Below are 18,437 nucleotides of genomic sequence, written 5' to 3'. Positions count from 1 at the left end.
ATATGTATGTATGTATACATACATACATATGTATGTATTATACATACATTTATATATATGTATATATATATATGTATATACATGTATATATATGTATATATACATGTATATACATATATATATATATACATATATATAAATGTATGTATAATACATATATATACATACATATATATATATATACATACATATATATATATATACATACATACATATATATATATACATACATATATATATATATACATACATATATATATATATACATACATATATATATATATATAAAGAAAAGTATCAAAACTATCATCATTCTAAGCAAACTATAGCTAATAGTCCTAAAATGATATCATCTATGTCGTTGGTACATTCAGTTAGTACCACTAACTTGAAACTAAACGGTGCTACCACTAGGCTACATGTTGGCCTACTAATAGTTGCCCAATTATAACCCTTTTCCGTATTATAGCCCTTTTTCGTACCATACGCTACCCAACATTGACTACAATTAAGTTGACTCAATTTTAACACATTTGAGGCTTTTTTTGACACTTTGTCATTCTTCTGAATTCTTTTGACAAATCAAACGTTCTTTTGACATGTCATATAATGTTTCATCAGATTGTCCTATGCTCTAACATGTTATCTTATTCTCCTCCTTTGGTATCATATTCAATCTTCTATAATGTTATTTAGTCTAATGTCATAATGTCTTATTCTTCAGCATAATTTTTTATCCTCCAACATAATACTTTCATTTTCCAAAGATTCACACCGAAGTACACTTAAGCATTTTAGCTTATAATAAGATTACTTTTTTAATTTCATTGATTGATTTCATCATCAAAATATAAGATTTACTAACTTTTTTCTTTTAATGATGATATCTAATCGATGAAGGATTTAAAATATTCTCGCTACCTATCTACCATATAGGATGCATAATTTTATCTTCAAGAAAAATATGACATATTTGTCAACGTTAATTCTTCCGACAAAAGAGAGCCTTACGGTTAAATTCAAAATTAGAGAGATTCAAAAATCTCTTTCTTTTTTTATAATGAAAAATTAACGAAGAGTTTAAAAGATTCCCATGCTATATCGAATACATGATTTGATTTTATCTCCAAAAATAATATAATATTCTAGTCTATTAACTTGTATTAAGTGAAACATAACTTGAATCAAAATTGGCTCGGAATCCCAACACCTGGGACGATCGATTCCGAATTCATATCAACATATAGAATTCTACCTTAACAAAACCATATACATACTATATGTTGATATGAAGGTGAACATCGAGTTTTGAAAAAGATAAAGAAACTAAAAGATAATATGTTTCGTACGGGACAATATTACAGACTTGATTACATGAACCCTACCGTCCCATCACCAATGCAAGACAGAAATTTTCGTACCTTCTTCTCTCTTTGTCAATCAACAGTCGAGCAATAATCCCATCCCATAACAGAGACATACGGTGGTGGCCTACACAATGGAAACCAGTCCCACTGCCAAGATTATACACAGCACGCGTGCCACAAAGGGATGAAACTGTCATATATAGGTGACAGCATCTACATCTCATCACTGGACCTTTTACTCTAAACAAGGCAATCAATTCAATTGTGCATTAATGAGACAGACAGATATATTGGATTACTTGTTGGTGAGGCTGTTACCGAAGCTACAAATAAGGAAAAAAAATATATAGGCCCATGGATGATGGCACTTGATACAGAAAATTACATGTTACAGGCCTCTGGGCATTAACATTAACAAGAGCAACTTTTGTAACCTCTTCGATTTCAATAGTTCATCTAGGTTAGCTGTACTCGCAAGGCCAGTTGCTAAAGCTACACAAGCAGATGGCAAAAGCCTGGAAGGCTGACAATGGGTACCGGTAATCCATAGTAAACATGTCCTCCGCAACCTTTCCAAACTGAAGTATAATCTTGTCTTGCTGCAGTGGTGATGGATGCATTGCAGCTGGCTGTGTCGCCTCGATGAGCTGGAAGTTTTTGACCGAAGCCATGGTCACACGTCCCCCGAAGTCAAGGCACCAGCATTGCAACTGCTCAACCCACCTAGGAGCCTTGTTTCGGAGAACCAGAGGCATCTCCGTGGCCTTGTCGTCTTCTTCATTCCCCACTCTAACTCCTCCAGCGATATCCGAGTAACAACGGGAACCGCTGAAACCAATTGAGCGCTCTGCAGAAGATGATTTCCTAAAGGAGATGCTCTGGAAAGAGTCCTCCAGAGAGCGGGGTAGCAGATTCTCTGGCTGACAAGGAACTGTCCCACCAGCGTCAAGGGCTGAGGCAGGAATTGAGTGCATAACACAGTGCATCCGCCTTGGGCTCCTTGCTCGCGGCACATTTATTTCATATGTCACCTGGGCTATCTTGAAGCTTCCACTGGGCACTTTCGATGAGAATTTTCTCAAGTAAGGTCTCTGGCTAATTTTGCCTAGTTGGGAGGATGCTGCCCCATTGCATGGCGGCTGAGTATCATAGATTTCAAACTTGGTTTCAATGAAATTGGACCTAATATGCAAAGATAAAAACATTAGTTTATGAAAAATTATATTAAACGAGAAAACTTCCAAACTATATCACTTTTAATACCTTACTTTTCCAATATATGTGTTGCTTGATCTGGTTATATTGTCACGATCCATAGATATTATGTATTCTGTACAAGTTGCCCGACGAATTTTCTTGGCTGACAGAAGGAATTTACCATTCTCAACAAGTACATCTACAGATTTAAAGCACAAAAATAATTTAAAGAGGAATAATTATAATTGGTAAAAAGGCAAATTAAACATCACTCAAGGAAAAGAATATATAATGCAGCAACTACTAGTGAAACAAGTGCTACTAAAAATCAACAAAAACTGATATAACCTTTATTACCACTTTCATCTTTATGACCATTTAGCAACAAAAGAATAAAAAAGAGATCTACAGAATCAATACTTCTAAAAGTCAAATTTATAGCCTAACATAGCATAGAGCTGATATTCATATATGACAAAGGCCTAAATAAAAAATGAACGAAGTAGTTCAAAAGTTGTTAAAGGTTCAAGACAGATGGACATGCCTAGATCACCAAGGGCCTATGCACACAGTGGAGGAGAAACAAGGAGCACATCTTATTGAAGAAAGGTATACAACAAATACAACATGACAACTTAGAGAAAAATAAATATGAAAGTAAATTTACGAGTAAACTGTAATTACCACATATTCGTTATCTAAGTGAAAGAAAAACATTAATGACTCAAATGATAGACAGTTATATCGATGAATAAGACAACGAAAAAGTGGATGGAAGCAAAGAAATGGAGACTGAAGATGAGGACAAATTAATATGTGGAGTCCCATATATTCAATCTCTTCTTTTAAAGGAAAATATTTTCTACTGACTTTTCATTCTTATTCTCCCAAAGGAAGAACTTATTGCTCCAAGTAATGATGAATAATGCTGTGTGGTGGTCCAACATGTAACATGTCAATTCTGCAGACAGAGGAAATGCCAATTCTGCAGTTGAGGCTTGTCCCCTGATGCTAACCAGTGCAGCACCTATTGACCATGTTTATGTCGGCCATGACCACCATCAGGTGGATATCTCGCCTAAACATATGATGATCTCCCATCTATCTTGGGTGTGTAATCCACACTCCTAGCCACCTTGTGAGTTTGCACCCTACTTTCCTAGCTTGCTTAGTTTCATTTACCCTTCGGCTAACTTGGGCATTGGAAGTTTCCCATAAGAGTCTACCTTAGTGACCCCATTCAGGTGTTTTCCCCTTATGTTGTACGAAAACCACCTACATTCTTCCACTTTATAACAGAGGTCTTAGCCTAGTCAAAATCATCTAGATACTCATTAAACTAGATCACTTTCCCAAATTTGAGCAACAATATATAGAATGGAAGATGTGCCTTTTAGGCACTGAACTTGTTGGAAAAGCTAATAAGCCATGCTCCTGATGCCGGCATTAGTGAGGCCTATAAGATCCATCCCAGGCAAGTTCAAAATCCAACCCACACTCTTAGTGCACCTTGCCCAAAGCACAGAAGTGCTCGATCATCCCACTAGAAGGAAAAGTTTGAAACTACAAATTGCATTCATAAAGAGTTTAAGAAAAGGACTGACAACTTAAAACATGATCCACAAATTCATGATAAAATTTTAACTGCATAAACTGAGAGGAAAGGAAGCTTACCTGAGCTAAGACACAGGTAAAGATGATATGTTAGAGATGATTTGTCCCTCTTGTCCCTCTTAACAAAACACTGGATAGTACTATCTCGCGGACCAGTCTGTGAGATGCAAAATAGCTCCATTATAAAATTACATGACAAACATGCAACCTGTCATTTCTACAGTAGGCTTAACAATGACTCAAGCATTGTCATCTCTAGAAACAGTATAATTTATGACATAACACAACAAGAGCAAAGAAAACACCAGTATCTTGCTATACAAGCAAAAAAAATCTATTTTTAAAGAATAATAAAGAGAATAATAGGCCACCTGCTTCAGGGAGACTGGAAAGGTGAACTTTCCGGAAAACTCAGGATTCTTAACAATCTCTTTACATATTTCTCTCCATGACCTGCAAACACCAGCACAAGCCACTACATTCTTACAAAAAGGCCAAGTGCTTTCACTATCCAACCTTGTTATCACATCATTGAGAAGTTCAGGGGGAAAACTATCCCAGCAGCTAGCCTGAACTACCAGATGTTGATCGTGCACCTCATGCACTGCAACCTGAGAATTTGGCGTGCAATGGCCCGCAAGCCGTGTCTCAAAATCATGCCGAGATGAGCCTCCATAGCTGTATCTCGCATTGCAGAAAATGTTGCAGAATGACATTTAGGCAACTAAATGAGGAATGAATTTCCTCCCCAAAGGCACAAAGATTGTACCCACAATTGTACAAATAGTAGTCAACCAAACCCAAACAGCAAGCTGCAAAAACAAGAAAAATTTATTAAAATAGTGATTATCAACAATTCAGATAGTAATAGCACATAGTAAGACTTGAACTATTACACAGCATCATTGATACCTTTGACCCAACTATGAACCTTCAACCAATCAGATACACCATAGGTAATGAATACAGCACATCAACCCAAATTTTTCTTTTTTTTTTTTTTCACACACAGAATATGAGAATCTTTCCACATACATCAAACTAGAGCAATATAAAACAAACTAATTTTATTTCAATGAAAATTTTAAATGTTTTCTTAAAATAAACAACTGTCTGAAAAATAACAAAACAAATTCTATTAGCTTGCACTAAAAGTCATAAAATACTAAATCTCCTCGCAGCACTACCGAGCGGTCAATGAAGGTCTTCTCCATGCAGGAATCAGCCTTAATGTTATTAATGCTCTTAGAAGGTGCTATGGAAAACAAAAATAAAACAAATCAGCAAAATGCACTGAATGAGAACTCCTAAAACATCCTCTCAAAACATACGAGACATATCAAAACATAGTGAATCATAAAGCAAATGTCAATCAAATAGTGTCACATGTCAGCATTATATCATCATGGGCTTCGGGTCTCATAAAATGGTGTATGTTGAATATCTTATTCCACACTCTTACTTATCCCATAGGATGATCTTTGTATTTTCTCAATAGTGAATGGATAGAACTCATATTGCACTCTCAAAAGTAAATGGGATGGTGCCCCTCATTGCTAAAGTGGGGACAGAATCGCACAGCCACCACATATGACGACCAATCCCGAAAGGCAATCACCCTCCTAATTTGGCCTACCTACCCTCGATAGGGAAACATAGTCCTCATATATCATCTAATGAGTCAATCATTCATTTCGATCATATAGTCCAATTTCATATCAAAATATCATTAATTTCATTCAAATCCACAACAAATGCATCATATAAATCTTTTTAAATTCATCAAACATCAAAATCATGGGGTGTCAATCCCACTAAGGCCCTTAATTGACCTAAACACACTAGCTGAATTGGCCCAATTGACAGACCAAATCGATTTTCAGCTAAAACCCATCTAAACCGACTTCAAATTTGCATAAAATTGCCTTGAATCACCCTAAATTAGCCTAATTGAATCTAAATTGGTGTGATTTGGTATAAACAGGCTTGAACCAATCAAAACCAGTCTGAAATCACACTGGATTGGTCTAAACTGATGGAACTAATTATGTTGCATTGTGCAAGGCTGTTGGTCGGGCCGCAGGTGGTTGAGCCGCACGGGGAGCTATTGGTTACACCACTAACCGAGCTACAAGGAGCCATGGCCCAGGCCTCCAAACCGCTTAATTAAAACTCAAATGGACTCGGGTCAAACTTGACCTAAAGAGTTTAATTCAAATTCAAATCCAATATATTTTTCTCTCCGTTTTTAACAGAATGTTAGAACCAATTGATTTTAAAAAAACATGTATCATAATAGAGAATACAAGATTAAATATAAAAATTATGTTATCAATAATTAGATTCTTAACTACTTATTTGATTAAACATTAAATAAAATTTTAAATTCATAATATCATAAATCCGAATTTTAAAACATGAACAACTAAATAATAGTGCAAGTATATCACAGATGAAATTTAAAAAACATGCATGAATAACAAAAAATCTTATTACAAGAATCATACATCATTAATTAAATCTTAATAATGGAATCGAATCAATAACATACTTTTAATCTTTAAATCATGGACAAGCAATATCATGAATTAAAAATTTTGAAAATAAACTAATTAATAAATAGGGGAACCAACCTCTCTCCAAGGCGAAGATCTTCCTCCCTCACAATCCTCGTCGCTAGCAAACAACCATAGGACACTGTTTATGCATTGAGGCTTGCCCATCGTTAAATAGGAGAGGAGGACGGACGACATCCTACTAAGGAAAGGAATAATTAATTTTCGGATTAAATAATTAATTAAATTATAATATTTTATTCCAAAATTTTCCAATATAAATTGGGAATAAAGTTTCAGCTAGGAATTAATATTCCTTGTTAGGGAGCGGATACAAGTAAACAATTCACCCATCTAGGGTAAACTCTAATTATAGAATCTTAATTTTATGTAAAATGGGTTTAAAATTTTAGGTGATCACAATCTGACTACCATGGTTGACCAAAAGTTCTTCATTGTTGAACGCCAATATTTGATCTTGATTCATGTTTCCTATCTCCTATATTCATTCAAGCTAGATCTTTTAAAAATTCCAAACTATGCTCAAACAAGAAATAGACTAGATATAAAAGGCAGCAGAACTCCAACGAGAAAACCTCATGGCCGTGACACTTTCTACATGACCTGATCTTTGGAAAACAAAAGGCGGTCACAACTAACGAGTGATACCTGAGGTTGCTCCAAAATATTGGATGTCTTCTAAAGGCGGTTGGAGACATATGAGAATCAAATGATGATTTTCGCTTATTTTTTCGTCGAATTATATTAGCAGCAGGAAAAGGTTGTGGTAGTCAAAAGTCTTTCACTTTACAGAGACACGTTTCGGGGTGCGAAACAAAATGTACCCACTCAACCACACCAAGAAGAGAGCTTTCCCACCATATCAGCAAAGAATATTTCACACACGCGCAAAAAAAAAAAAGAAAAAAAGAGAGCGTCTTTTTCTATTTTCCCGCTCCAATCGAAAGATAGAACAATCGAGTACAGACCCCATTCCCTCCAGATTAAAGAAGATTGACAGAAATCAATCAGATGATCTGCCGATATTTAGTGGCCAATCAAACGCAAATTTACAGGAAGGAACAGCAGAAATCATAAAAAAGATGCAAGAAATCGAAAATCTACGACAAACCTCTCGAATCGAAAGAAAACCCTAAGAAGTACCTCAGCCACGAGGGCTCAAGACCCCACCACGCATCAAACAGGACAGGGGAAACGATCCCGGCCCCATCGATCTCGTTCGCATTCGCATCACCAGATCTAAACCTCTCGAACCTTCTTGCTTTCGCTTCCAATCCCTCCTCTCCGTCGCCGGCTTCATGGATCCTTTTCCGTTTATTTTTGTTCGCTTCGAACAGGAAGTGAAGTCGGATCTAAAGGCCCCATTAAATCCAGTAGATAGGCCAGCACAGTAGGAAGGAAGCGACGTGAAAGGAAAACGATAGATTTTTGTTGCGCCAACCGCCAGTTATCTTGGACTCACGGCTACGCGTACCCGCTTGGCCGAACCCGTGTTTTGTACACGCTTGGTATCTGATAAAACAATGAAGGATCTTGTTGGACCCACACGTAGAGCCACTTGTTCCTGTCCTCGACATGCGTAGCAAGTAAACCCTCGATGTGGAGATTAAAAAGCATTTTTAGATTTTCCCGAAAAATCCTTTTTTATTGTTTTTCCAAATCTAACCCTATTTTTTAACTTTGGTCCACTATAATAATTTTTATTTAAAAAAAAAAAGCTCCTTCCTATGCAAAATGACCAAAGTATACTTATGAAATAGTATTAATTTGATGAGATGATGATGATGATGATGCATAATGCATAAAATGATCAAGTAATATGAATGAAAATTGATCTTCACCGTTCATCATATCATACAACACTCTGAACTCCTCCTGATATAGATATCGAAGGAAGTGAGCCGGAAACACCTGATATTGGTCCCACAACAGCCATCTCAGCAAGTTGAGAGCTTCACATTGGTGCTTGCTTAAGTGCCACTCTAATAGTTCAATTCCACTTTAGGCTCCTTCACATCTCGGGGTTGGATCAACCTGCTTTCACGTTAGTCTCAGAGTTGGTCAAGTCATTGCCTGCATCTCACTTGATGATTAACTTTAGAAATAACATTTTGTACCATTAAGAGGGCATGACATATCACATGTAATCATCCCCCGAGAGCACTCGGGAGCATCTCATAGAAGAAATATTGGCCAATATGTTTAGGTTCAAGACAATCTGCTCTTCTTATCATTGTTTTTTAGTTATATGGATTTCTTTGAATTGATTGAAAATCTACCACTTATGACAATAGATCCAAATATTACCTTCGAGAAAGAGGAGGTCAAGAATATTGTCCTCGTGGTCTAAGTGATGATAGCCTCATCCTAATGCTATTAACATCATCCTAATGTCTTCTTCTTTGATTAGATTTATGGACAACTCCATCTCGTAAATCCCTATGTGACATTTGGTTCGGACTCATACTTAAACATGATCAAAACAATATTCTTAGTGGTCAACAAACCTTTAACTTATAATGTCATTATCGAGAGATCAACTCTCAACTGACTCTAAGTTGCGGTCTCCACCTATCACATGTCAATGGAGTTTTCGATTCGATTAGAAATCGAGCAAAAAAAGAGTGACCCAAAGGAATATCGTCAATGCTACCTGAAGAAAACATGTCAAAGAATAGTTAGCCTTCGTCTCAAATCTATAAACTGATTGATACCATTTTGTGCCATGAATAAAACTAGTCTTCCCAAGATATATTATCTTGCTTCCTATCTCATTGAGGTGATAAGAGTTTTCCTTTTTTGAGTCTTGAAGAGTTCTAGGGATCTCAATATATTGAGGAATGTCAAATAGTTCTTTACAACTTAATAGCTCCACCACAACTCACTTATTTGATAAATCATATTTTGATGTTAAAATTAAATTTGATAAATTAATCTTATATTAAATGATATATGAGATACTTCAATAAAAAATATAGATAATTAGAGAATAAATTGTCAAGTCAAAGAATTAAACATCATGTTGATAAGTTGAAAGATCGAATGTCATATGGAAGGATCAGACAAAACCAAACGATTGATTGATGTACGGTAGGATCGACTAACTTCTTGGAGGAACAATTGACATGCCATAAGATTGTTCGACAAGCCAAACAATCAATCGGTAACAAGGCTATAATTGAGTTGCAATCAGGTAAAATGGGTCTTTAATATGATAACACAAGTGTCGATTTTAGAGGGTCTTAATAGAATCTTAAAGGAATTCTTAATATGATAACACAAGTGTCGATTTTAGAGGGTCTTAATAGAATCTTAAAGGAATTCTATGTAGATTAATCTTTGAGGAAGATCACTCCTTGGAACGCTATAGGAGTTCCACCCTCCTAGTCAATCAAATGGCTGTAATTATAGATATATCTTATTATTAAAGAGATGGAAGCTACATGCTTATATATGGCTCCAAACCCTAGACCTAGGGGCTGCTTCCTAAGTGAGTTACCCCTTTTGCCCTCAACCCTAACCAACCAGCCTAGCAAAAGGGGGCAACGGCTAGGAAACCCAAAGGCCCAAATATAAACCCTAGTCACTCTTCTTTATAGGAAACCCAAAAGCCCAAATATAATCTCACAGGGTTTTATTAGCTGCTTCTTGGTTGAGTAGGACCTAACCCTGCTAGGGTCCTATCAAGCCCGTCCTCTCCAAATCAGCCTTGTCCTCAAGGCTAAGATTCCATGAACACAGGGAACTAGGTCTTCAACTCCTCATGTGATTCCCATGTGGTGTCTTCAAGTGGTAAATTATTCCAATGTACTAATATTTCAGTAGAGAGACGTCAGCGACGCTTCATGATTCTGCGGTCGAGGATGGCTTGTGGTTGGGCTTGAATATCTCCATCATTAGTGGTGTTGGACAGTTGGATCTAGGATGACTCGTGTTCTCCTAACTTGGGCTTCAAGTATGACACGTGAAAGACAAGGTAAATTTTGGCATCCTTAGGTAATTTAAGTATGTACCCCATGGCTCCAATATACTTTGTGATCTGATAGGGCCTACAAAAATGTAGAAATAGCTTCATGAAGGCTCGTGTGTTGATGGAGAGTTGCTTGTATGGCTGTAGGCGAAGATAATCTCAATCTCCTACTGAAAATTCTCTTTCGCTTTGTCGTGTGTTGGCTTGCTACTTTATTTTGGCTTGAGTGATAGAGAGATTATCTTTTAGCAATTGTAGGAATTTGTCTCTATCAATCAATTTTTTGTAGACCTGATCTACCTTGGTCGAGCGAATTACATACTTTGGAATCACAAGGGTCGGTCGGCTATATAGTGCTTCATAAGGGGCACATTTTGTATATGAATGATATATAGTATTATACCACCATTTAGCCTAGGGAAGCCATTTTGCCCACTCTTTTGGCCAGTCATTGGTGAAACACCAAAGGTACGTCTCTAAACACGTGTTCACCACCTTGGTTTGGTCGTTAGTTTGTAGATGATATGTTGTGCTCATCTTAAGTTTGGTGCCTTGTAATTGAAATAACTCAGTCCAAAATTTACTAATGAAGATATTGTCATGATCACTTACAATGGATCTTGGCATCCCATGTAGTTTAATAATATTTTCTATGAAAATCTAGGCAATGCTAGCAACTGTGTAGGAATTTCGCACAGTATAAAAATGAGCATATTTCATAAGTCAATCAACCACTACGAGAATTGTGCTTTTACCTTTGGAAGGTGGTAGCCCTTCGATGAAGTCCATGGAGATGTTAGTCTACACCGAGTTCGGTATGGGTAGTGGTTGTAGCTTCCCTAGACTTGCCACTGTTTCACCCTTGTGTTGTTGACATACATCACATTGTGCCACATATTCAGAAATAATTTTTTTCATCCCTCTCCAATAAAAATTTTGCTTCACTCTTTTGTAGGTTCTCAGGAATCCGGAGTGCCCTGCTAAAGGTGTAGACTGCATTTCATGCAGGATGATTTTGATGCAAGAGGAGTTGAGTATAAGCACAATGTGATCTTTGTAGCGTAGATCCCTCGAATCTCAAGTGTAGTGGGTTATTGTACTTGGATCCTCCTCTAATTTTTTTATGATATTGCTGATCTCTAGATTCTTCTTCCATTCTTCCCTAATGTCTTCAAGGAAGCCGGTGGTAGGAAGGGAGATGGCAGAAAATTTAGCTTACTCAAGTAGCCATGAGAGTGCATTTGTAATAATGTTTTCTTTCCCCATTTTGTAAATAATTTCATAATTAAATCCTAGAAGTTTGGTTACCCATTTTTGCTCCTCAGGAGATGATATCTTCTACCCCAAAAAGTACTTGAGGCTTCTATGGTCGGTTTTAATTTAAAATCATCGGCCGATCAAGTAGGATCTCCACCTCGTTACTGCATGCACAATTGCAAGCATCTCCTTATCATATATTGATATATTTTGATGAGAGGGAGACAATGCATTACTGGAGTATGCAAGTGGTCAACCATATTGCATGAGAATAACTCCAATTCTGACTCCAGATGCATCGACCTCAATAATGAAGGGTCGGTTGAAATCTGATAACTGGCATCATCGTCATGGCTACCTTATGTTTGTCGAAGGCGGCGGAGGCTTTGTTCGACCATTAGAAGGTGTCTTTTTCAATAGAGAAGTGAGGGGTGCACTGATCTTCCCATAGTCCTTGACAAATTTTTGGTAGTAGTCCGTTAGTCCACGGAACCTGCGTAATAATTTCACGTTTATTGGTTTTGGCCAGCCTTACATTACTTTATTTTTTGTTAGGTCTACCGCCACTCCTTCTGATATTATATGCCCAAGATACTCTACTTTTTGCTAGAGAAAGCTACACTTTGGCTGCTTAATAAAAAGTATATTCTCCCAAAGGATCGTCAAAACAACCCGTAAATGCTGAAAGTGAGTCTCAAGAGAAGGGCTGTAAATGAGAATATCATTGAAAAATACCAGCACAAATTTACGAAGAAGCTTTAAAAAATATCGTTTATAAGACTTTGGAAGGTTGAAGGAACATTAGTGAGTCCAAAAGGCATTACCAAGAATTCATAATGGTCGTCATGTCTGCAGAATACAATTTTGGAATATTGTCTTCACATACCCGAATTTGGTGGTAACCAGATTGAATGTCCAACTTTATGAAGACTCGAGCTCCTTTTAACTCATCAAATAAGTTCATCCACTACTAGTATTGGGAACTTATCCTTGACGGTGATGCAATTTAAAGCTCGGTAGTTGATGCACATCCGCCAAGTTTCGTCATTCTTGTGTACAAGTAGCACCGGTGAGGAGTAGGGGCTGTAACTTGGCCGAATCACGCTTGTTTCAAGCATCTCATTTACAATCTTTTCAATTTCATCATTCTAGAGGTGAGGATAATGGTATAGCCAAGTGTTTGCTGGAGGCTTGCCCAGAAGGATTGGAATCTGATGGTCATGCTGCCGAGTAGGAGGAAGATCGTGCGGCTCAACAAAAATATCGACAAATTCAGCAAACAATTTGGTGAGATTTTGATATTCAATTTCTATTTTCTTCCCCTCTAGTTACTACTGGAGATGCATCAAAAAGCCACCATTTATCTTATGTAAAACTTTCTCCATTCGTTGGGTCGAAACGGTAGTTACATTGCTTCTACACTTCCCGCATAGGATGATCCATTTGCCTTTGCAATAGAATTTCATAATTAATTTGGAAAAGTTCCAAGAGACATCACCTAGCATAGTCAGCCATTCTATGCCCAACATGGCCTCACAGTCATCAATTGGTAGGAGGAAGAAGTCAGTGATAATTTTTTGGTCTTGTAGTAATAGTTTCACCTACGGGCATCTTTTATCGCACTTAAGGATTCTGCCGTCGGTAACCTTTACATCGAACTTGCTACAACCTTTGATGTGGAGTGTCATCCAAGCAGCAACCTTACTATTTAAGAATTTATTAGTGCTGCCCGTGTCGATGAGAATAGTGATCGGTTGTTATTTGAGAATGCCTCCAACTTTCAACGTTTGCGAGTATGAGTAGCCGACTAGCGCGTGTACTATAAAGTCGGTCGGTTGTGTCTCTTCTTCCGCATCTTCTTTTTTTATGTTCAAGGCTCTCTTCTGGATGTTCAATGACCTCTTCTTCTACTAATTTAATTGTTGGGAAATCTTTAAGGGCAACATTGCATGCGCAGCAGAAGAAAAAAACAAAATCCCTAATTTCCTAAAAAGATGTTCGACGTCGTGTGAAGATTAGTATGCAAAATCTGCAAAATAGAAAACTGCGTATAGTAAAGATTGTGTTACCTAGGGAGATCGTATATCCCTATTTCCCTATAGATCTCTAGGAGAGGGTGAAGGATGTCAAGCGCCCTCCTCTCTAGCAGTGATCCACACAGCATGGCTACGACGATGCTCCTCAAAACTCCAGGCCTGCTCTGAGGTGGAGAGGGGGAGGAGAATAGGAGAGGCAAGCAAATCCTCTAGCCTATGAAACACAGAATCCCTCCTATTTATATAGGTCCCCTATTAAACCCTAATGGATCCTCCCCTATTAGGTATTGGATTTGCATCCAACTACCCAAGCCTCTTAGATTAGTGGATCTTTATCTAATAATCTCTCATAGGCTCTTATTTGATCTCATCCATAGGATCCAATAATTCAAGGGCTTATTGGATATCCAATAAGACAAGGGGTCCGGCGGATATCTCATATCGGAATCTCTATTCATCGCAATGCCTACCATATGTGTGTGATACTCTATGCCTAATATCGAGCTGGCCGTGAGTCATACCTATCAGAACTTCTTCTGGCTTAGTGAATTATTATCTCCATAATAATTCACTCGACTCATCGACTATGGACGTACTAGGTCACTACGCCGCAGTCCCCAGACGATACAGGGGAATCCAATCCATTGGACCTATCTGTCCTTAGTTACTGTGTACCTATAGTCCCTTATCCATCTAATATCCTAGAGACTGTATACCGGGCATGGTACTGTCAGACCCATACGGTTTCTACTCGAGTCTCGCTCTAATCGGAGTCTCCCGGAGAACTCTTTCTCTCCAATCTGAATGACTCTGGTCAGAGATTTGTCTAAGCAAGAACATTTGAGATATTCCTCTCATGATACCGAGAGTGGATGATCCTCTATCGACACTCAATAGCCCTCATAAGGTCGACTGTCACTCCCAATGACCGACTGTACTAGATCTAGGATATTCAAGCATATAAGTCTGGTATCAAAGAATGAAGCACTTATACAAGACATCCTTGGTGTCTCAAGTCTAAGGACCAGATACACCACTAGGACTACGAAATCACTGTCTGACAATAAGGCATCATTAACCATCCAGCATTCCGTAAGCAGATCAATTAGAGAACTTATTCTCTAATGAGCACCTGTACTGTATCCCTAGTGTCCCCACATGAGCAGCTATGAGACCAGCTGCATCCATCATATGGACGGGTATGCAGCACACTAGTCTGTCCGGTTATCTCGATGTCCCTCTCGACTAACCTATAACCGGGATTATTTAGGATCTGTGTTTAAAGGCGAATCAGTCTCATTATCGTGATCTCATCACGATCCGATTTCCATTGCACAGATCTAAGGACATCACAATATACACATGCATATATATAATAATCAATATAAAATGGTAAATGCCAAAATATAATAAGTAAAAAGATTCCGTGTCAAGTCACACGTGCCATCACTCACGTGATTGGCTTGGTGGGCACCTATGACTAGCAATCTCTCATTTGACCTAAAGTCAATCACCTATGTGTCTGATCTCCATCAAACCCGTGTGACGCTCAAAGACATTAGGAGACAACGGCTTTATTAGTGGATCTGTAATGTTATCTTCGGATGGAACTCTTTCCACTACTATATCTCATCAGGTCATGATCTCTCTAATAAGTTGGAACCTCCTCAGAATACTTCTAATGAGACCCAGATTCCCTTATTTAAGCAATCACCCCGTAGTTGTCGCAATATAAGGAATCGGCTCCTCGCTACCCAACATGACTCCTAGATTTGTGATGAACTTCTTCATCCAAACTCCCTCCTTTGCTGCATCTATTGTAGTAATTACTCCACCTTTATGATCGAGTTAGCAGTAGCATCTTACTTGAAACTTTTTCAGCATACTGCTCCTCCATTTAAGGTGTACACATACCCTGAATTCGACTTGCTATCATCGATATCAGATTGAAAACTTGAGTCCATGTAGCCTTCAATCCTGAGGCTACTACCTCCATATCCTAGTAAAAGATTCTTAATCCTTCTTAAGTACTTAAGGATATACTTTACTGCTTTCCAGTGCTCCAAGCCTGGATCCGTCTGATACTTGCTCGTGACACTTAGAGCATACGCTATATCAAGCCTAGTACATAGCATGACATACATGATAGATCCTATCATTGAGGCATAAGATATCATATCGATGTTCGCCCTTTCTTCAGGAGTCTTTGGGGACATACTCCTAAAAAGCGATATCCCATGTCTCATCTGTATGAGACCTCTCTTGAAAATTTTCATGCCAAACCTTTTGACAATGGTTTCTATGTACTTGGACTAGGACAAGCCAAATATTCTCTTGGATCTATCTCTATAGACCCGAATCCCCAAGATATAGGATGCTTCCCCTAAGTCCTTCATGGAGAAGTGTCTAGATAACCAAGTCTTTACTGTGGATAACATTCCTACATCATTCTCAATGATCATGATGTCATCCATATATAATACTAAAAAGGTGATAGCGCTCCTACTTACCTTCCTATACACACAAGGCTCATCTTCATTCTTAACGAAGTCATAAGATCTGATTGCCTCATCAAATCTTATATTCCAACTTCGGAAAGCTTGCTTTAGTCCATAAATGGATCTAAGCAACCTGCACACCTTATCGGGCAATCCTTGGATATGAATCCCTCGGGTTGTATCATATACACCTCCTCATCAAGGTTCCCATTGAGGAATACGGTTTTCACATCCATCGGCCAAATCTCATAATCATAGTGTGTTGCAATAGCCAATAGAATTCGGATGGATTTTAGCATTGCTACGGGTGAGAAGGTTTCGTCATAGTCAACACTTTGCCTTTGACGATATCCCTTAGCCACTAGCCTTACTTTATAGGTCTTTTACCTTTTCATCTACTCCGATCTTTTTCTTAAAGATCTACTCGCAACTGATAGGAACAATACCCTCGGGTGCATCAATTAGGTTCCAAACCTTGTTGGCGTACATGGAATCCATCTCAGAATTCATGGCTTCTTGCCACTTCCTAGAGTCTATACTCATAATAGCCTCCTTATAGGTCTGAGGATCAATATCCTCAACATCCTCTCCTCTAATATGTCCCATATATCTCTTAGGAGGATGAGATATTCTACCGGACCTATGTAAAGTTGGAACTTGTGTGTTAGGTACTTGAACAGACTCGGGTTGTAGAGTGGTGCTTGAGCTAGGTTCTCCAACCTCGCTTAACTCTATCATGCTCCCATTGTCTCCGCCAAGAATATGTTCCTTCTCAAGGAACATTGCTCTCTTAGCTACAAAGACCTTTTGGTCATCGAGATGATAGAAATAATACCCACAAGTTTCCTTGGGGTATCCCACGAACTTGCACTTCTCCGTCCTTGATTCTAACTTATCGGGGTTGTGTCTTTTAACATGGGCAGGGCAGCTCCAAATCTTAACAAACTTAAGATCGAGCTTCTTCCCTTTCCATATCTCATATAGTATAGATACTACCGACTTATTTGAAACTCTGTTCAGAAGGTAAACTGCGGTCTCTATGGCATATCCCCAGAATAAGATAAGTAGGTCAGCGAAACTCATCATGGACCGTACCATGTCTAATAACGTACAATTCCTCCTTTCAGATACACAATTGAGCTGAGGTGTATAAAGAGGTGTCCATTGAGATAATATCTCATGGTCCTTGAGGAACTGAGTAAACTCTATACTTAAGTACTCACCTCCTCGATCTGATCGAAGAGTCTTAATACTCTTTCCAGTCTGGTTCTCCACTTCATTCTTATACTCTCTGAATTTCTCAAAGGCCTCGGACTTGTACTTCATTAAGTACACATATTCATACCTTGAGAAATCATTAGTAAAGGTAATGAAGTAGGAGTAACCACCAATGGCATAAGTTGACATGGGTCCACATACATCACTATGTATGAGTTCCAACAGCTCAGTGGCTCTCTCGCCAATTCCATTAAATGGAGAGTTGGTCAGTTTTCCACGAAGGCAAGACTCATAAGTTACATATAACTTAGTTGAATAGATCTAGATATACATCCTTTAGCAACTTTTGAATCCTTCCCTCATGAATGTGACCTATCCTATAATGCCATAGGTATGCACTGTTCACCTTATCTCGTTTCCTCTTAGACACTTACATTCATGATATATGGAGTAGTGTCTAGCATAAATAAACCTTTATGCAATATTCCTCTTGCCAATCTCATCGACTTTGCCATAATCTATAACAAATTACATATGTGATAAGCAATACCGGTATCCAATAGCAATGCACTATCACAAAAATCTAACAATTGGAGACTGATCATGAATGTACCTGAAGCTTCTCCAAGCTTCTGTTTTGCCCTCTCTACAAGGTACTCTATGCAATTCCTCTTCTAGTGCCCATTTTTGCCATAGTGGAAGCA

General features: G+C 38.1%; 1 protein-coding gene across 2 annotated transcripts; it reads right to left on the bottom strand.

The window, feature by feature from the left end:
• Nucleotides 1-1,608: 1,608 nt before the first annotated feature.
• LOC135627086 (tubby-like F-box protein 14) lies at nt 1,609-8,135 on the bottom strand. Of its 2 annotated transcripts, none has more exons than XM_065133048.1 (6): nt 7,898-8,135; nt 6,812-6,935; nt 4,550-4,990; nt 4,239-4,335; nt 2,631-2,763; nt 1,609-2,549 (listed from the first exon to the last, which is right to left on the bottom strand). In XM_065133048.1, exons 3-6 carry the CDS (start codon nt 4,892-4,894, stop codon nt 1,829-1,831), a joined length of 1,296 nt encoding a protein of 431 aa, XP_064989120.1. In that variant the 5' UTR covers nt 4,895-4,990; nt 6,812-6,935; nt 7,898-8,135; the 3' UTR covers nt 1,609-1,828. The 2 variants fall into 2 exon arrangements, with proteins under 2 accessions (XP_064989120.1, XP_064989119.1); XM_065133047.1 differs by having other exon boundaries at nt 6,812-6,932.
• Between the last annotated feature and the right edge of the window lie 10,302 nt (nt 8,136-18,437).

Source organism: Musa acuminata, chromosome BXJ2-11 (genome assembly GCF_036884655.1).
Source record: "Musa acuminata AAA Group cultivar baxijiao chromosome BXJ2-11, Cavendish_Baxijiao_AAA, whole genome shotgun sequence".
Lineage (NCBI taxonomy): Eukaryota > Viridiplantae > Streptophyta > Magnoliopsida > Zingiberales > Musaceae > Musa > Musa acuminata.
Note: the sequence above shows the minus strand (reverse complement) of the source record. Positions and strands in the feature narration are given on the sequence as shown.